This window comes from Epinephelus fuscoguttatus, linkage group LG19, assembly GCF_011397635.1.
Source record: "Epinephelus fuscoguttatus linkage group LG19, E.fuscoguttatus.final_Chr_v1".
Lineage (NCBI taxonomy): Eukaryota > Metazoa > Chordata > Actinopteri > Perciformes > Serranidae > Epinephelus > Epinephelus fuscoguttatus.
Window position 1 is genome coordinate 20,326,868 of NC_064770.1, and position 20,835 is coordinate 20,347,702.

At 41.4% G+C, this 20,835-nt stretch overlaps 1 protein-coding gene across 1 annotated transcript; it reads left to right on the forward strand.

Moving 5' to 3' along the window:
- On the forward strand, positions 1 to 20,696 carry LOC125879752 (GEM interacting protein). The gene is made up of 21 exons (XM_049561806.1): positions 1 to 244; positions 1,649 to 1,739; positions 3,490 to 3,586; positions 3,730 to 3,769; positions 6,315 to 6,440; positions 9,089 to 9,153; positions 9,272 to 9,379; positions 9,500 to 9,580; positions 9,840 to 10,001; positions 10,135 to 10,272; positions 11,922 to 12,112; positions 12,533 to 12,624; positions 12,717 to 12,779; positions 12,899 to 12,988; positions 13,095 to 13,237; positions 13,529 to 13,705; positions 13,797 to 13,934; positions 14,994 to 15,193; positions 15,285 to 15,609; positions 17,599 to 17,701; positions 18,496 to 20,696. Exons 1-21 carry the CDS (start codon positions 199 to 201, stop codon positions 19,131 to 19,133), a joined length of 3,114 nt encoding a protein of 1,037 aa, XP_049417763.1. The 5' UTR covers positions 1 to 198; the 3' UTR covers positions 19,134 to 20,696.
- Positions 20,697 to 20,835: the final 139 nt, after the last annotated feature.

Here is a 20,835-nt window from a genome sequence, read left to right on the forward strand (position 1 = left end):
ATCATTTTCAGAGCAAGAACGGCAGCAGGCTCAGAGTTGCATGCTAATAATTCACCGTGTCAGTGTGTGTACACACTGCAGATTTCCTGCTACCTCAACCAGACTGCTCTCTATTGTGTAACATAGTGTGACCTTAAGGGGCAGATGATGTGTGAGTGGTGTTGGTAGGGGTCTGGCTCCTGTGGTGATACTTTAGAAATGGAGGAAGATCAAGTGCCAAACAAGGATTCCTCTCAAGCCACAGGTGAGAACAAAGAATATTTTTTTTTAAGTAATTTGAGGAAGTGTTACCTTTCGCTTCATGTTGGCCATCATCCCTTTATGTACCTTTGTAGTTCATTTGTACATCTCTTCACTCGTTAGGATTGTTTTTAAATAGATGAATATTCTGTGACTGTGCTGATTGGAAATTTGCTGACAGGGCTGTAGTGGCATTATGACATAGGTATTGCATGTGGGTGTATGCACAATGGGCCTGGATATGCCTTTGTTAACTCTGTGTGGCATCCTCTAAGTCAAAGGAGGATTGGTGAACTTCCTGAACTGTCTCCGTTTCGGCACATTCTTGTTCTGTCTTTTTTTTGTGTGTGTGACTTCTGTATTTTTATTTAGCAAGATATGTCTGTCTTTGAGATACTAAAATTCACTTCTAAGTAGAATTTTTTTGCAATATTCTCCTTGGTTCCTAGGAACTTATGAAGATTTTCCCAATGTGACTTAGGTTCGCCAACCAAAACAGCTAAGGGTTTGACTCGAAAACCTATTTGTTCTAGTTTTGCTATAACTTCTAACTTGCCTCTCAGTTCTCACTTAAACACTGCTGGTGTGAAAAACAAGGACTCTATGTTCAATATAGGACGTGACACAAATTGCAAGCAGGATGTGGTTGACCAAAATGGAGACATCTCTCTGAGAGAGCGACATTGCTTTTTCTATAGTCGCTGCATCTGTTGTAAATCATCAGTTCTTGACTTTTTGTTATGCCCCGAGGTGAAACACCACTTAAGTAGTGGGTTAGAGGCTTCATTAGCAAAATGTGCCACGTTGTTCCGCATTGTATTTTAGTCCACAGTCAGTCAAAGAACTCTTTTTCTCAGAAACGTGAAGGAAATGCTGTAAGATGTAACGTCAGGGGAGGAACTACGTTTGATTTCTTTATTAGTTATCTTTCGAGCCAGTCATTTATCTTTTATGTGTTTCTCTTAAAGTATATTGTTCTTCATGAGGTGTTTAGCTGCCCTTTGTTGAGCAGCTAAAAAGTAGTGCAGAGGTAAAACCTTGTGTGCTTCAATAACCACACGCCATCATGTCACCACCACTAAAAGGCAGCTTGGAGCTACACGGCTTATTCATCATTCAGACCTACATATTTCTGTTTGTTTTGTGTCGTCATAAAAGAAAGAAGCGATTCTGTTTAGATATGCAGAACTTAATGCTGCTTTTGTTTCTTCACGAAAGCTTTTAAAAGATCTGGTTACACACTTCTGCTTATAGAAAGAAAATACTTGTGATGAGATAGAGACAGCGTGTCTGTGTGGTCTGTGTTTGATGGTGAGCAACACTTCAGGATGTCAAATCCACAGTGGTGTTACTGTATGCATGAAGTTAGCAGTGAGGCCATCTTTTTGTTTTCCATCTCTCATTTCAGATGTGAAGAGGGTGCACCCTAAATCTGAAACCAAGCGATACAGTGAGATCTTCAGAGATTTCGATAACTTTGAGTTGACTTTAATTTGTCCGTAAGTATTATACAACATGTACAAATGGAGTGGTGCTACCACGTGTGTCTCTTGTCTCCCGCATCACTGGGCTCGCTCAGTTTGATATGAATACTGTGACACGAGAAAAAAAGCAATGGTTAGTGAGGCGTCATTTAAAGATGCTGCAAGCTTGGCTGATTATAGGAAATGATACAGAAAAAAAATGTTCAGATATATTTGTCAGCTCAAAGCCACAATCCTTTAATATGAACTCAGCCAGCTATCTCTAAGTGTAGATTATTAAATGCAATGGGAGCAAATTCTTAATCCGGTCAGGTCTATTTTAATCCAATTTTTGTGACATCTACTAAAAACAGGCAACTGGAAACTCTCTTTTGATAGCACATCTGCCATCTGACATCACACTGTTGCTTTTAAGTCTCATAGAGTAGATTAGTGGAATGTAAATTGGCAAAAGTGCATAAATAATTGTACATTAAATTGTACTTAAAGGGACAGTTCACCCCCAAATCAAAAATACATATTTATAATCTTATCTGTTGTGCTGTTTATCAGTCTAGATTAGTTTAGTGTTGCCGAGTGTTTGAGATATCGGCCGTAGAGATGTCTGTCTTTTCTCAAATCAACATACCCTCATAGTACGGTTTGTATGATAATCTATGAAAATGCAGACACATTAGTTTGTACAACATCCTACAAATTAGCGCCCAGAAAATGACGTTATGTCCTTAACGTAGTTACGTAATTAACATTAAGTTATGGAGGTTGGGTTCAGGCAAGTGAAGTTACTGTGTTAAGTTTAGGAAAAGAAACATGGCAAAGACGTACATTAAAATAACTCAACACATGTCTCTCGGGGAAAGTCCCAGGAGGCAGTCTGTGTTTTTGTGATCCTTCCACCTCCCACCCTGCCTCCTTACAAGACCACTTGGGACTGCTTTATTATTAACTCCTGTCAGTATTTTGGTCACGTGATTGCAGCCTCTCAAAAAACGTGGAATATGTTTGAATTTGGATGCTTTACTTTTCATAGGAAAACGTACAAACAGTTTATGAGAACAGCCTGCTCAAATGTAGTGGAACTAGATGGCACTCTGCTCAAAGCTCAAAGAGTCCAAAAAATTAATACATTTGAAAACTGTCTCCTTCCGGAAATCGTGACCTGGTTACTCAAAATAATCCACAGACCTTGTTGCTAGTTTCATGTAGGAACCATTTTCTTTCTACCAAACTACACCCACCAACTGTATCACTGTGCAGAAGGAAGCGTGCATCTACTGCTAGCTCTCATGCATTTGAAGGGTCTAGCCTATATGAAACTGCTCACAACAAGGTCTTTGGATTATCTTGAGTGACTGAATCATTACTTCTGGACAGAGACATTGCTGTTGAGTTTTTAAAATGTATTTTCCTGGTGCTTTGAGCACCACAAGCCGAGTGCCATCTAGTTCCATTATATTTGAGAGAAGGCAGACATCTCTACAGCTGATAATTCAACACTCTGCAACTCACACCAAAATGATGTAGATTGATAAATAGCACTACAGGTAAGAGGAAAAATATGTATTTTGGATTCTGGGGTTGAACTGTCCCTTTAAGACACTGTGTGTGCGTGACACTGATCAGCCCAACAACATGTGTAGTAAGTTTGGTTAATACAGCTGTCTGGCAGACATACACAAGGAAACATAATGTTTGTACATGTATGTTCTGTGCATGTGTGTTCAACTGTGCATGTTTATCTCCATACATTTCTTTCTCTCTTCAGTACAGGGGAGGAACTGCTGCTAGACAGTGACTCACAGTCCATCCCTGAATCCATCTCTGCAGAGAGTGCGGATCTCACAGAGCAACAATATGTATCTGTAAGGCATCAATACCTTCTTATTAAAATGAAAATGCAATACCTTTGGGAAACCACTTACAGAATTTTGTCGGTGTATTTTGGATGGATTAGTGATGCCTTTTATAAAGTCAACATCTTCATGAACATATATTTTGTCCACAGGTTCGTGCTGAGGTCACTGAAGCAGATGGAAACCAAGCAGGTATGATTTGTGTGTGAGAGAGAATAGAGTGTATGTGTCAGTATACTGTGGGCCCTGCTGATAGAAACTTTGAAGCTCTGCTCACTGGGAATCAGTACAAGGCTCCTCTATGCTGCATGTTACCACCAGTCTGTGAATCAGAGACTTTGTGGTATAGTTGTTGAATTAAATGGTCCAATTACGAGCTTATCAACACAGACCACCCTGTGATTGGCATCCCAACAGGTCATTGGTGATGGTGTGCAGGACCAGGGCTGGGTGTCATTTAAAAGATTAAGATACCAGTATCCTTAAAGTGATACCAATACCAGTAGAGCACCTCATATGATTGATGCCACCAGACACGACTGACATGTAGGGTAGCCATACTTTTGAACGTTTTGGCATCATCTTGGCACTGCCAACTTCATCAGATACACTGCCCTCAACTTCAATACATCACAGACTATATTAGATTGTAGCTGCTGCGGTAGTGGGGCAGTTAAATGTTGTATTAAATTGAAACGCTTGTGGTTATTGGCAAATAGCCTTTTTTTTCTAGATGTGGGTACAAAATGGGTCACGTGCAGGTAGTGTTTGACTGGGGAAGTTTCGATACTACTTGGTTCTGGGTTTGAGGGGTTTTTTTTGTTTTTAATCATTAGCCTACTTCTTGGCTTGTTATTAGCCATTTGCCCTGTTGTAACACGATTAGGATAAAGGGACAGGATTAAAGCAGGAGACAGCTGCTCTCAGTTTTTTACCTCAGATACAAGCGGAAAACAGGAGGGGATCTCCCCCAAAAAAGGTGTCAATGTTGTGTTGCAGTAAATACAGTAAAGTAGTAGTACTTGACTATAATTGCCAAGTACTTCAACCTCAGTCTGGCTCATACTACAGGTCACGAATACAGTAAGACATTAGGAATAGGAATAGAGGTGTAAAAAAAATGTTCCTAATCTCTCAATTAAAAGTCTTCACAAGGTCTTCTTTTGCCTTCAAGTCCAGATCTGTCTGCACCTGTTTAGCGGTGGTCACTGGCACTATATCCCGTTTAATGTAATCTCTGCTATCACTCTGCAAAGTGACTAGCTAATTTGTGTATGAGTGCTTTTAATATCATCAAACCAAAATCAAGTCTCACCAAGCACATTACTAGAAAATGCTCTTTGGCAGTCTGGTTTCATGTGTTGCCATTGGTTGGGATTGGACCCCTCCTCCTCCTGCCCATGCTGGGTCACACACCAGGAGGTAAACCTCACTGGATGCTCCTCTAAAGCCTCTCACTCCGCAATCTGGACCTGACTAGGATAATCCCCAATCCAAGCGCAGGAGGCCATAGCCATGTGGCAGCACAGGATCTGCTGGGAGGCTGATTTCTGAAAGTGCTACTCAAAGAGTTCTTCCTGAAATGAAACACAGAGAGGAAGGGCTATACGAGGTCAACTTTGGCACAAACTCTGGCCACAGGTCCATCACTCTTGTAGAATTGCCTGTTCTTTTGGGGGGATTTTGCCTGAGAGGAAAAGATCATCCTGCTTGGATTTTTATACCACTCTAACTGGATGTGGCGTCCAGTGTAAAAGAGCAGAGCAGAATAAAATCTGCATGTCTGAGTGAGGAACTTGAGAGAGAAGTTGTTGCACTCTTCCTGGTAATGCGTGCTTGCTCAGTTAAAAACACAGCTGAATACTTGGAACAGCACCGTGGACCATGAAGTGAAAACTCCTAAAATGCATCTGCTCCTCTGACCTTTGGCCACAGGAGAAAATGAAGATGTGTTCAAGTAGATTTTGACTGCTGAAAGCGGAGCACAGAGAGGAAGAGGAGAAGAGAAAGTAGTGTGGGCCGTGCTCGAGAGACCACGTGATTGTCACGCATACATTGTCGGCCCTGTGTTGGTGTGAGTCAGAGAGGAAGAACCACAGTGGTTGTCATATCAACGCCCTGCCTGCCTGACCACGATAGAGCTGTGACATGGTGGTGTGTGACACTACACACTGGCACTCTGTGGTGTTGGTGGCTCTGCTCTCACAGCTCGGCCTGTCTCTTTGCGGCTGAAGTGAACAGGTGTGAGAGGGAGGGGCCAGGCAGAGAGAGGAAGAGAGGAGAGGAGGGAAGTTATTTAACTAAAGCTGTTTGTCTTTGGTCCATGACACCTTTCTCTCTCAGGTCACATCTCTATGTGCGTCTGTTGGAAGACTTAGGATTTGTTTAAGAGAGTTTTGCCAACCAACAACAGCATATTTTTGCTGACACCAACTGGAAACCACAGGACATTTACTCAGAGGGGCGGATATGACTTGCCATATGCAATCATTGTTTCCTTTTTTGGGTTTGTGTACTTTTTTATTTAAAGTGACGTTTGATTTTTTGATCATCTTTCCTGAGAAAGTCTAGAAGCTGGGGGAGGGTTGTCACACTAGAGTAGAAAGGTTTTTCTTTGAAGCTGGAGGCTGTTTGACAAGCTCAGGGGTCTAGTAGCCCAATGGACACTGTGTGATCCCTGGGTCCAGCTCCCAAGTGTGTGGAGCCCCCACAGTGATGCTGATGTACTCCCTCTCAGCCCAGGAAGCAGACCTGGCCCTGTGTCGGTGTGACGATGGAGTGGAGACGGCGCTGCAGTACACCAAGATGTGGTGCCGCTATGCCAAAGACCTCCTGGCCTGGATGGAGAAGAGAATCGGCTTGGGTAAGAGCACATGTAGCTGAGAAAAAGGAACTGGTAGCGTAACATGCAAATTATTTCCATATCTGTGATGTCTGTGTGAGGGCATCTGTGCCTAACATGTTAACATGATGTGGTGCTTACAAAATGCAAATATATTGCAACTGTGAATCCAGTGTATGAAAATTTTAGTCACTATGCAGCCACTAGTCCTAAAAATGTACCGCCATTTAATTGTTTAAAGTGTGGGTTATTTATAATTGTGTATAAGTAGGTGCAGCTTTTTTCTAATTATTTCCTGAAGAGCTAAAGCTGTTGTTGACTGATTTAATTTGGAGCTGTAATTAGTACTAGAAACATGGCCTTAAGACACCCACATATTCCTAGAAGAGCTAGACATTCCTATATTATCAGCAGGCCTCGGGAGAGCTGAGCCTTCTGTTGTCCATCGATAAAGAACCAATACTTAAGGCATGTCAGAGGGTTGATTAGTACAGTATGACATTATGTTGTAACCTGCCATAACATGGTCTGCCTGTATTATTTCACCCTGTGAGGACGTCTGCGGTTGGTGCAGTCACCTCACTGAAGTGCACACTTTACACACACACACAGAAAGGATTAGAGAGCAGATTAGCAGGGCAGAGAGGGGTAATAAAAGAGACGGGGTAGAGTACATAGACCATGATTACCCTTCATATCACCCAGCGCAGGTATCCAGTGTCCAGACTGAGATGCCAAAGATGTAAGTTCACTGGCAACAAACAAAATATAGAGAAACAGGAGAGCTGCTCAGCTGTGTGAGGACTGTGTTTAGGCAATAGATGAGTAATGCAGGGTGGAGCTCAGCCTCAAACTACTGTGGATTATACGTGCTGTAGCAGAGCAGCACTGTGAGATCCCTAATAGCAAGAGTATACACTTAGAAATAAAGGTGCTGACTAGGGTTCTTTGGCCTGTAACCCTTACATACCCCTTTTCCACCAAATTAGCTCTGATTCCTTGAACTTTGGTGCTATCTAGCGAACCAGCCCACGTCGTTTCCATCAGTTTTGCTTAGAGCCACTGTATTTAAAAATGTGTCTATAGTGGCAGTTTCAACATACCAAAGTACCAAAGTTCCTAAGCCACTTAGTTTGCGAGGTGTCCTCAGTTTTGATTCGTGTTTCTGTTCCTTTTCTAGACATTACTCACATGAGGCAGGGAAAAAGTTAAACGAAGTTTATTGAGAGTATGAAAAAGGAAACAAAACATTAGGCCAAGTCTCTCCAAAATTACATCTTGTACAGTCCATTTCCAACTCGATGTCCTATTTCTGTATATTCTCACCTATTACCCTTATTATACTTCAATACTGCATAACACAGTCAGAAACTTATTACGATCCAAATCACAAACCTCATGTCGTCTTTTAAGCATGACGTTGTCCACACTCTCCTTTTGTCATGCGACTAAACTGCCTTATAGCAACATACCTAGCGTCTATTCAAAATATACAGAAACTGTTAAACTGTAAACTTAAATATTGTCAGAACCTATATGTCATATGGACACATAAATTCTTACCAAATATTAATATGTGCTTACGTGGCTCTTACAGTATCATTGACGGACGGCGTTGCACAATGCACAACGGAAGTAAACAGTAACAGCAAGATTGTGGGTTACATCCATTACCTGGGAACTTTTGTTCTGTTACTACAGATACATGTTTTACCCTGGGAAAAAGCATGAACCAAATATTAATGAGACCACTGCATGCTCTTTTTTTCTGACGATTTCTCACTTGACTTCTCCACTGTTACTTTCCCAGGGCTGATGTGCTTCAGAGCAACCCACAACACTCAAGAGTTCACCATTACATTTTTAGGGGCTGGAGATTTTGTGAAATCACCACTACTACAGCCGTTATTATTTCAGTGGTGCAGTAGGGTTGAGAACAGAAAGCTGGTTCCAAATTAGAGCCAAACGCTAAATGCCAAGTACAAAAGGGTTTTTTTGCAGACCATGTATTGCATAACATGATGATAAAGATATTAACTATGGCAGAACATAAACATTTGATAATTTGAGAGTGAGGATCTTTAAACACTCATGCTTTCAACAATCTGAGTAGAAATAATTCTTCCAAAAAGGGCTCTTTGGATAAAAAAAAGTTCTTAATTAAATGCTTAGTCTTACAAAGAGCCCTCGAAGAACGCTTTATTCATGAAAGGGTTCTTCAGAAGCAAATGGTTCTGGGTAAAACCTCAGCCCTTCAGAAAGAACTCCTTTTTCTAACCCTTATTTCTAAGGGTGTAGTGTCCAATTTTAAAAAGAGCTGTCAGATCATGAACCGCTATCAGAGAAGTGCTAGTATCAGGTCCAGGATGTTTAAGAGCTGTCAGATTATCTACAGACCATTTCACAGTTTCAGACGCAACCACTGAAAACAAATGGGTCTTAGTTCATTTCCTGTTGTAGCTTCTGCTCTCATCAGTACCTGGTGAGGTTAAAATGGACACTAGCCAGCCCTGCCTGAGCTCCAGGAGGTTTCGTGAGCTTTACAGTAAAGGTCAGGGTTATCTCCAGGGACATAGAGGCTATACTGTGGTTCCAGTTCAATCCTCTGTCCAGTTGTGCTTGTCTTATCTCAATGTACACTGTTGTAATATCTCAATTTGTGTTGACAGAACAAGAATTTGCAAAAAATGTGATGAAGACAGCTGAAGGAGCAAAAGCCAATGTGGGGCAGCAGGTACAGCTTGTTTACTGGATGAGTGTTATTGACTAGAGTTGCGTTTGTAACATTTAATCTCACTTAGTAATGTTTACTAGAGAAAAACTTTCTTGCGTTGTTGTTCTTGCGTTTATAGGAAATGATGCCTCTGCAGTACATCTACACAATGGCGCTAGAGCAGGACATCAAGAACAGTCTGACCTCTAGAAAGACTTCAGAACTGTTACACAACCGCTGTTACCAAGTATGAGAGTCCACACAGACACACACTTAACACAAGTTTGAGTTTTCTGTCTTTCAGAGGCGTGTGTGTGTGTGTGTGTAGCTGTGACTTTGTGTCTAATCCTGTATCTCTGTCCCAAAGGCCTTGGCTGCCAAGAAGAATGAGATCGACAAGTGGCGCAGAGAATTTAAGGAGCAGTGGGCACGGGAACAAAGGAGGATGGTAAGTGAATTAGGAATCTTGTTTATCGCTGAAGTCGAGCTCCGTTTATTGCACTGTCAAAACAAATTTACTCAAATTTTGACTTTCCAATGGACTGGATGCCTGAACGAGCATCTGATACCAAATATTTCCCTCTGTGAAAGAATTATCTGTCTTTTATGACCTTGTTGATTTCTGCTTAAAACATGTTAGGCTGCACATGGCTCGCGCAGTAACAAAGAAACTCATCCGTGTGTTTTTCCCAACTGTGTGTTTTCAGAACGATGCAGTGACAGCTCTCAAAAAGGCTCGTCAGCAATACTACCAGCGCTGTGATGAGCTGGAGAAGGCTAAAGCCATCTCTGCTAAAGCTGTGGATGATACAACTGGACTCAAAACAATAGATAAGAGGCGGAAGTCCAAGGATGAAGCCCAGACAAAGGTGAATAGCCCCTTAATGCAGTGCAGAAAAAACACTTTATTTTGCTCATAGTGTATTAATAATGATAAACAACACAATGATGTAGACTTGTGATGGTTTAGCAGCTCTCAGGTGTTCTCTCTGTCTCCTCCAGGTGATGGAGGCAGAGCTCCTGTACAAACAGTGTGTGAATGATGCCAAGATCCACCAGGATGGGTTAGTGAAGGTCAAAGAAAGAATTATTTCCCACATTCGCAAGCTCATCTGTCAGGGAGACACTGTGCTCAAGGAGGTTGGTATGAGATTGAGGAAACTAAACATTTGTCTTCCTGTCAGCGTGCATCCAGATACTGTTGGTTCTTCCGTGCAGCAGTCTCTTAGCATACGTTATTAAAAATGGTTGTGGTATAAATAGAGGACATGTAGTAGCAATATTATAGTTATTTTAGTCACAGAGTAAATCAACGTGACGTGGGCAACTATATGAGCACATGTAGCAGCATCAGCTAAGGATGCAATTGGATGCAATCAACCACTCTCTGCTTCTGATGAGAACAACGCCTTAAACACATCCCCTTGTGTATAAAATGACATATATTTGTATATTTGTTATTACATAATAGTAAACTATGTCTCCACTTCCACATCAGCACAAATAAATACATGTATTTGCTTGAATCAATAATCTGCTTAAAGGTCCGGTGTGTAGGATTTAGTGCGATATATTGGCAGAAATGGAAGTGTGTTTTCTTAAGTTTGTGTTGCAGTTTGTTTCATCTGAAGATAAGAATCATCACTGTCGTTGTTGTCCGCCTTGTTGCACTGCCACATCTCTATGGTAGCTCAGAATGGACAAATCAAACACTGGCTCTACATAGGGCCATTTGTGATTTTGCATTGTCCATCATAATTAGGAGCCCCTCCAAGAGGAGAGCGTCAGAAAAACACAAATTTTTTTAACATGAAAATTCCTTCACTTAGTGTTTTTACCAATTTAAATCGTAGGGTCCATTTCTTTTGGGGAGGAAGAAACCTCTGTGGGTAATTCGGCTCCTGGTTAAAACTTTCTGAGCATTTGGATGTTAAGTTATCAAAAAAAAAAGGTGGGCACATAATAGCAGGTGCTGGGCCAGCGGAATATCAGCAACGAGCCAAACGCCATCTGAGACACACTAATTTGTAACGTGACACTAATTTAGTCAGTGTTTTAACCAGTTTTAAACACCTGGGGTCTCATTTATAAACATCGCGTATGTGCAAAACGAGGCCTGAAAGAAGCGTATGCCACTTCCCACACAAAAGTTGTGATCTATAAAAACAGACTTGATGAGATAAACTTTGAGCCATGCTTACAGATATTTTGGAGGTGGGATTTATGCTGAGGTTGAAGCCTGATTGTAGAAATTGTTGAATATTTTATGGTGCACGCCATTTCTGGCTTTTGTGGGTACGTACATTTTTAGTATGGATCCTCCTCACTGTTTTATAAATGGGACCCCTGGTAAGTTTGTTTTGGAGAGGAAGGGACCTCTGCGGATAAATCAGCTCCTGGGTAAAACCTCCTGGACAGTGAACACTAGAGGAATCCTAACAGGGAGTTCATGCTCGGCTCATGGGAGAGGTTTCAGCAGGTTGCAATCTGCAATCTTCACCACTAGATGCCACTAAATCCTACACACTGCTCCTTTAATTAGTGCTTTATGGTTTGCAACTTTGCCTTGAAATAGAATAAAACAAAGAAATTACTCATAGAATTTCATCTTCTACTACATGAAAAACTACATTTTATTTCTTTTGTGTTGAGATTAAAACAGCATTGATCAAGATTTGAAAAGGAAAGCAGTGCTCTGGCATTGTATATTACACTAACGTAGCTATTTGAATTAGCACAGTAAAATAACAGCTTTCTTCTTCCCCATCATGTCTCCCTCTCTGCATCAGGCCACAGTTAACATGTTTTACTACCAGCGGCAGCAAACAGAGTCTGTTCCCCTCGGCTATCACAACCTGGAGTTGACGTGCAGGTCCCTGGAGCCTGGCGAGCCCTATCTGCTCTACGTCCTCAGCAAGCGTCGCCCCGAGCAACCTCTCCAAGTCTTTACCTTCCAGGATTATGTTCCTCAGTGCAAAGGGTACGCTGAACTGTCCGATGACTGTCTCTGCTCTTATTCTGGCTGTGTTGTTTACTGTGCATATCAGAAGTGTATGTAGCTTTTATAAAATTGTAATTTATTTGTTCAAGGCTAGACATTAAAATTAATATGGAGTGAAAACAAGAAGGTAATTATTTATGAAAACATTTTAGAAAGAAAAACTCAGACAGCTTGGATGTGTCTGTGTGCTCAACTCTTAATTAAATATTTGGTGCAAGCTCTAAACCTGGATTAACAATCTCTCTCCTGCTCTTGTTTGCTGAGATGTTTTAGTTCAATCAATTCAAGTGGGATGGAAGCAGAAAAATTGTTTGATATCCGCTGGGTGTACAACTTTCACTTACTTCTGCTTACTCTTTATTCATTAAAATGATTGTCACAATCCTTTTTGTTTGAAAGGAACAAACGAAAGACCAGCAACACGCTCGGCTCTATGCAGGACTCTTTGCCTATGACAGACGATAGCCCTTTGAGACGGCCCATTGATGGCAGTAAGGACTCCCAGTGACTACACCATGATTATCTTAACACATAAATGATCCATTTTAATTAAAGTTTTCTCATATGTTTCTGTGCACTTCAGGGAGAACAGGGTGCAGTGACAGTGAGAGTTTTGGAGGCAGTTTAGAATCTCTGTCCAGCCCTGGTGAGCACAAGCCTGCATTTGTTCTGTCATTTTTCTTTCACATGCAAAAAGAAGGCCGTGCAAGGATAAACATGTTTTGCTTTCCCCTCTGCTGTGTCTCTGCTCCATGGGAATTGAAGCTCACACTAATAGGAGGCTGCCTAAAACTGCATCCACTTTGACAGTGTCATCAGATGACATGGACGAACGGGATGTTGCGTCAGAATCAGGTTTGTTGCTCCCTTTTTATGCCTCCACGAACAGAATACTTCTCAAGAGCTCACCTAACTCTCCATGGGCTTTATTACATCGCACAATTCTATCCTCTCCCTGCAGAATATATTGACGGTCAGCCAGCCAAAGTGCGCACAATTACAAGGGCTGCACTGACACACCAACTCAGGAAGATGAAGAGCAAGATGGTCAAATGCAAGCAGTGTGAAAACTACATCGTCGTCAATGGGGTCGAATGTGAGGAGGTATGAAATAGGAGAGATATGCATTAACAGTGCATTTGGAGATGAACAGCAAAACATAAATGCTGCTAGGTGTAGATTCCAGGGGGGCACTGGGGACCCCTCAATATTTCATGAAGGTAGGGCTTTTATTTTGATGAAAGTCAAGATATTACACCATAAACTGATGTAGAAAAGGCAGAAATTGCTGTATATAAATTCACCAGAATGCAGGAAACTAATGTGAAATGTTGAAATGAAACCTACGCCCTTGGATGCTGATGTTCTCTGTCGTCTGTGCTGTCCCACCTTCAGTGCGGTCTGGCTTTGCACAGGAAGTGTATGGAAGTGTGTCAGCTAGAGTGTGAGCACAGGAAGGGGACTGTGTTCGGCGTGGACCTCTCTCAGCTGTCCCGTGAAAGGCCAGACGAATTGCCCTTTGTGGTGGTGCGCTGCACATCTGAGATTGAGAGTCGCGCTCTCTCTGTCCAGGTATTATTTACTATCTCAGTGACCAAATGTTAAAAAAAAGATATGTTAGTTAGTTTTGATCTGATAATAGTTTTCATAATTCTTCTCTAAGGGTGTGTATCGTGTGAGTGGGTCCAAGCCTCGCATCCAGAAGCTCTGTCAGGCCTTTGAGATACAGAAGGAGCAGGTGGACCTCTCTGACCTTTCACCGCATGACATCACCTCCATCCTTAAGCACTTCTTCAAAGAGGTACAGGAGTCATTGCCACATCAACTTCACTGAGTGCATTAGGATGATTATAAGAGAAGTTAGTGTCAGACCTGCTGTAGGGAAGCAAACAGGAACCATAAGCATTGAATTTAACAGCCAATAAATACTGCAATTTAAACACTAATGAAATCATAGCATTGAAATTAAATTAAAAATTAAATTAAATATTATACATCTTTGTAACCTTATATAGTTGCCCTTTTTTATGTGTTTTTATGGTTCACGTCCTCTTTTTGTGGTAATAATATCATTTTGTGTTTTATTTAGCTTATTTTAGAGCTGTACATTTTAATTCTATATTTTTGTTCAGTGTTGTTGAGGTTTTCTGGTTAAATAAATGCTCAATTTAAAAAGAAATCTGAAATTATTTGTTTTGAATTCACCTCTTTGAAATAAAAAACATGAAATTTCTTGATTTGCAATTTCAGATGTTAAATTTGAATATTTGTGTTTTCAGTGTTCACAGATTTAGATCCAAATATTCAAGTTTCAGAACAAAAAAAAATCAAGTTGCTCAAATTTGATTGATCAAATCCAGATTAAAAAATTCAAGTTGAAAAAAAAAATCAAATAGCAAACTTAGGGCTACTCAGGACAGGATAGGCAATTTAGCCTAAATAATTTGACCGATGAAATTTGACTTGTTCTAGCTGAAAGTTGCAACTAAAATTTTTAGATCTGAATTCGACCAGTCGTATTTGAGCAGCCTGAATCTTTTTTGAAATTTTGAAACTTGGAATTTTTGGATATGAATTTGTGAGCATTGAAAAATGATATTCAAAACCAGCCCTTCAAATTAGAAATCAAGAAATTTCATATTCTTATTTCAAAGAGGTGAATTCAGGGCCAATAAATTCAGATACATGGTTTTCAAAGTGAAATATTTCAGTTGTATTAATTCATTGATGTCTAGACTTCAATATTAAGTATTCAGTGTCTGTTAAATCACAATACTTGTGTCTCTTGGTTGCTTCCTCACAAAGCTTTTCTCTCTGATCTTAGTGAGTAACTCTCTCTATTTGTCACTCCCTCCTCTAGCTCCCCGAGCCCTTACTAACCTATGACCTGTACAATGATTTCATCGCGGTGGGAAAGACCATTCAGAACCTGAGTGAAAGGGAGCCGGCACCAGACACTAACGAGACAATGGACATTGTTCACAACCTGGAAAAACTACTACAGAAACTCCCTTCATATTACTACAGCACCTTGCAGTACATGATGTCTCACCTACACAAGTGAGCATGCAGCAGGGTTATGTTTTACTCAACACCTCCTGGAGATTTGTCTTGAATCCTTCTTTAATTTGTCCTCTCTCTGCTTTCACAGAGTGTCAGAGAACCAAGAGAACAAGATGTCTCCTAGCAATTTGGGTATTGTGTTTGGGCCAACACTACTGCGCCCTCTTGTGTCGTCGGACATGTCAATGATTGCCCTGCTGGAGACCAGTTACCAGGCTGTGCTTGTTGAGTTCCTCATCACACACCACGACAAGATTTTTGGCCTTCAGCAGAGACCCAGTACACCTCCTCCCCCAGCCCCTACTGCGCCTCTTCCAGACACCCCTCCCCGAGCTTCCTGTGGCCTGGATGGAGAAGTTTACACCAGCTCAGAACATGAAACCTCCTCCAGAGAGCGACCACACTCACTAGAAGTAAGTCAGTGACATACAGCTCCACACAGACTTAGTAGCTGCTCCATTCAAGTGTGCAGGGTTTTTACAGGACTCATAAATGCAAAATCTCTCAGCATTTGGCTGCTGTGTCAGCTTAAAATGAATTACCAGCAGTTGCCTGGCATACTCGGGGCAGAGTGTGTACCTGAGCTACTTTTCCTGATTAATTCACCTGTTGTTTTAAGAGCCTTAGCACATGGCACTCTCTCAGGATTAACACGCTGGACAGCTGCTACATTTCTCCTGCTCTCTTGTCTCTGACCTGCAAAGCCTTCTGTCAAGCTTTACTACACTGTCTACATTTCACTGCTATTGCTTATAAACAAGAAGAGTTTACCCCACTGTAGACTTTTACAGTGGCTGGACCAGATGGCTCAGTAGAAAAAAAGGCAGTTTATACTGGGGGGCCCACCTAAGCTCACATTTTAAAGGGACAGTTCACCGCTAAATCAAAAATACTTATTTTTCCCCTTACCTGTAGCGCTGTTTATCAGTGTAGTTGTTTGGGTGGGTGAGTGGCTGAGTGTTGAAGATATCGAGCATAAAAATGTCTGTCTTCTCTTGAGTATAATGGAACTAGATGGCACTCAGCTTGTGAAGCTCAAAACGCCAAAAAAATAAATCAAAAAATCAATAGCAATGTCTCTTTCTAGAAATCATGACCCAGGTGCTCAAGATAATCCACTGACCTTTTTGTGAGCAGTTTCATGTGAGAACTATTTTCTTTATATCAAATTACACCCAGCAACTGTATCACCATACAGAAGGAAGTGTGCATCTACTGCTAGCTCACCTAGCCTTACCGAGCTAGCTAATGTTACAGCCCAGCCGAGGCAGCTTTCAAGAGTAGGGATGGGCATGAGTACTCGATTTGGATGTCAGTATTCATTCAACACATAAAGTAATCATCACCCAACCTCCCACATATGAATATGGCTTTTATATATTTCATTTACCATTTAAAATGTGTAAAAGCGTATTTTATTGTTGAGCTGCGTGCACTGTGTTGCTTTGCTCAGCAGCTGCCCCGCTGTCGCTGTCTCTCTGTTTATCATGAGACAGCTGTTGCAGGAGTGTGAGCTTCACATCAGGGAACAGCTGGTGAGAGTCTGCCTGCACACACACACATCGACAGGGCCAGTGGTGTAGTGGAGGGTATACATAGGTATACAGGGTATACCTACCTCTTTTTCTGGCTGTTTACAGTATACCCACCTATTACCCAAAAAGCCATTGGAATATATAGGAGAGTATACCCATCTCCTCCTCTCTAACCTACCCATTTATCTAGTAGTGCACCCATCTCATCAACTACCACTACACCACTGGACAGGGGTAACTGTTTGCATCACAGAGTCTAGCCACTTCTACTGTGTTAGCATTTGCTAGCCGGACAAACGGTGAACTGACCAGGAGGTGAGTGGCTCTGGACTTTGGAGATGGTCATTAAGGCTGCAGTTAGCCTACATTGGTGATGGAAAGTTTGCTGATTTTTCTTATGTCAACCTTGAATTTATTGTCTAATTGAAGCCTGGTTTCCATGGTTGGCCAATTTACATTCCTCCTCTTTTTTGTGAATATCTATACTCTATAATAATTTGAGTGAGTGAGTGAGTGAGTGAGGGTGAGAATTTGAAAATGGGTGTAACTTAAAATTCCCATCTCTAATCATAAACATAAGCCTCTCATCCATGAGTAGATGCACTTCTCCTTCTGCATGGTGATACAGTTTGTTTGGTTGAAAAAAAATAGTTCCTACATGAAACTGCTCACATAAAGGTCTGTAGATTATCTTGATCATGATTTCTGGAAAGAGACATTGCTGTTGAATTTTTCAAATGTATTTTCTTGGCGCTTTCACTGTAACAATCACCATCACATACTGTAGTGCTGCAGAACTTTAGATTCAGATGTAGTCTGTAAATATACTTGCAGAGATCCACCATTCAACTTGTGTCATTCCAACAGAATCGAACAATCAAGAGAGAGTCAAGCGAGGGTTATATATCTGACAAGTCTTCATCCAATGAGGCAGTGGACCAGCTCAGCCCTGAAGCCAGTGAGCAAGCAGGTAGGCGGGACGTAGTGATAGAGCAGTTACTCCAGTATAGAATTGGTCAACAAGATAATGATAGACTTTCATTCACAGTAGATGTGTTGTGTAATTTGTAGATGTTGAGGTTTTTACGTGTTGGTGTAATGAGATTATCATGTCATCATGTACCTCTGCTGCTTGATGACGTGTTTTAATTAATCCTGTAGAGGATCTTGTAGGTGTTGTACGTACAGCTCCCGAGTTGTTTACTGTATTTCTCACAGACAGGTGGTTTGTTCTAGCTCACTGTTTCTCAGTATCGTCCTAAGCACCAGATGCAGTGGGTGGAGAGTGCCTCGAGTGTCTGTTGTTGTTCTCATTTCTTTTTCTCACTTTACATGTTTCCTCCAGTTATTTATAGAAATAAGACTTCCTTCCATTTTTTTTTTAGCTGACGCCATCTAGTTGGGTGAGTCAGATGGCTTAGCTGAGGCTGAGGTTTTATCTCTTCTGCTTGCTTTACTCTCGCTGTAGTTCTGAGGTGCTCTCTTCTCTATGGCTACAACAGCAAGCAGCTTCAAGGCTTCCATTCACAGCCAAAGACATGAATATATCAAGTGCAGAGTAGCAGATATGGTTTTTAACCTCCGTTGATCACTTTCAGATCAGTGCAGGATATAGTTCCAGTCTGCACTGTAGACCTTCCAGAAGTTTAGGTTCTGTGTTTGAACCAGCTGGAAACAATATGCAGGGAAATCCAATTTTATTATAATCAATAACCTTTAAATACTGTCATGAATCACACACTTGTTCTCCCTCCTCTGCCTCAGTCTTGGCTATGAAAGGGGCATCAAGCGATCCTCAGGGTGAGCCAGGGGAAGGACCAGACTCTGATTTGGGGACCCAGCCACACTATCGCTTCACCAGACAGCCTGTGAAGTATTACCGGCATCATAACCTAGGAACCCGACTCTCCAATCCAGGTCGTGCAGCCAGACAGCCTGCAACCCCAGCGAGGGGCCGTCCGGGGAGCGCAGACAGCAGCCGCAGCTCCTCTCCAGAAACAGGGACACAGAGACTATCCCAGAACTTAGAGGTCCACTCTGAGAAAACCCACCAGCCACTCCAGGCCACTGTTGCCACAGAGAATAAAGTGGACGTTCCGCTGAGCCCCCGCGAGGTTGTGCAGTACATGCTGGGATTGGACTCAATGTTCACATCAGCTGCATCTGAGACATCTTCTATTTCAACACAGGAGTCTTCTCAGGAGGTGGCGTCTGGGCATGAGGTTAATCAGGACATAAATGTGTCCAGTAACAGACAGAGTGCTGGACAGAGTCAGGCTATGTGTCAGTCACCAAAGACACTTCCTCTTGAGCACAACCTGACATCACCAGCGCAGAAGATCCTGTCTGGCCTGAAGCTGAGACGCAGCCACTCAGGGAAGGACGAGCAGCTCTTTGTCTGAGGAAGGACAGAAATATGGAATATTCACACACACTGGATGTAGAATAAAAGGTTAAAGGAATACTTCACCGCCCCAAATTATCTTTTGTATATCAGTTACTCAGCCAGTGTTACGTTAAATTCTTGAAGAAAACTTTGTTTTTCTGGGATGCATCCAGGGTGAATGAAGAATCCTAAAACTGAGAGAATTCTTGATTAATTGAAGTCATAAGGGTCCACATTTTATAACCGCAAAACTACATCAAAACATATCTCTAACAACTCCTGCAATATCATTTAGGTCACATTTATCCAGTCATGTGGCTCAGCACTTCCCAAACAGACTGCCCTTTTCTGATGATGACCTAAAAATGAAAGTAATCTGTGGTATCTTTAAAGCCAGACTCCGTTGACAAAAGCAGCCATTTTACCTCACTGAACACAGGAGGTGCTGGTCCACAGTTGCTTCAATCAGTTGGTTTGTTTGTATTATTGTGTGACTTTGGTGAATCTGAACTAACCCCTTAAAAACACCAAAGTCACACAATAATACAAACTAACTGGTTGAGGTAGTGGTAGACCAGCAGCTCCCAGCAAGGTTAAATTACTGGTTTTGTAAAAGGAGTCTGGCTTTGAGGAGGGTATAGTAACGTTTCATTTTCAGGGCTGTCTATTTGTATAAGTACTGAGCATACAACTGGATAAATGAGACCTGGATTATACTACAATAGTTGTCTAAGAGTTTGTAAACAGATGTTTTGACATAGTTTTGTTGTTGTTAAAGGCGGCCCCCAATTAATCCAATGCATTAAGAATTTTCTTTGTTTTGGGAGTCCAAGTTCACCGGAGGCACGTAAGAAAATCAATGCTCTCTTCACAAATTCAGCCTTAACATGGGGCGAGTAATTGATACACAAATGGTCATTTGGGGGGTGAAGTATGCCTTTAATATCTCTTTTATTGTGTGTAACTTTTATCAATATTTATGCAGTTTTTCAACATATTTTACTCACACACAAACCTCACACTCACATTCACGTGACTCTGGAAGGACACACAGTTGAAAAGTTCAGGCCTAATGCTTACCTGCTTACACAGCCTTACTATGACTAATCCACTTTAAGATTTGATCTGTTGACCATCCAGCTGTCTAACACCCACACCAGACAAGAACGGTTCAGTTATCAAAGGTTTTTAATATTTCTACTGTATTTGAATGTAACAGACAGGTGGTATGAAATCAGCAAACTAGCACATCAAGTATCAAGTTTCTGGTTTTGTCCCGAACAAACTAATGAAAATCAGCGAAATACAATCGCCATTAAGTGTTGTATTTTTTTTTTTTTTAAAATAATCCTGTTGTCTGTTTGTTGTGCTTTTAAGTGTTTTATAGGCTCCAGATGGACTTTTTTTGTTATATAAAATAAGATATGCCTTCATTGGTGTGAAGTTATATTAACATCTTATACGTTATCATGCACCTTTCCTGTTTGGACACAAGGGGGCGGTCTTCTCCCAGTGTGTGGGGGAAACATGCCAGACACAATAGTAGAAGGGCAATAAACCACTTATTTCTAATTACATGTTTCCATATGTCACTTTTTCTACTCGCACAGCAGCATTTTCATCCATGGAGTTGTTTCAGTTTAGAGTCTAATGGCATAGAAAGTGAAGCAAAATGTTGTGGTGGCTACATGGAGATATGGTTGACTGTAACTGCTCTC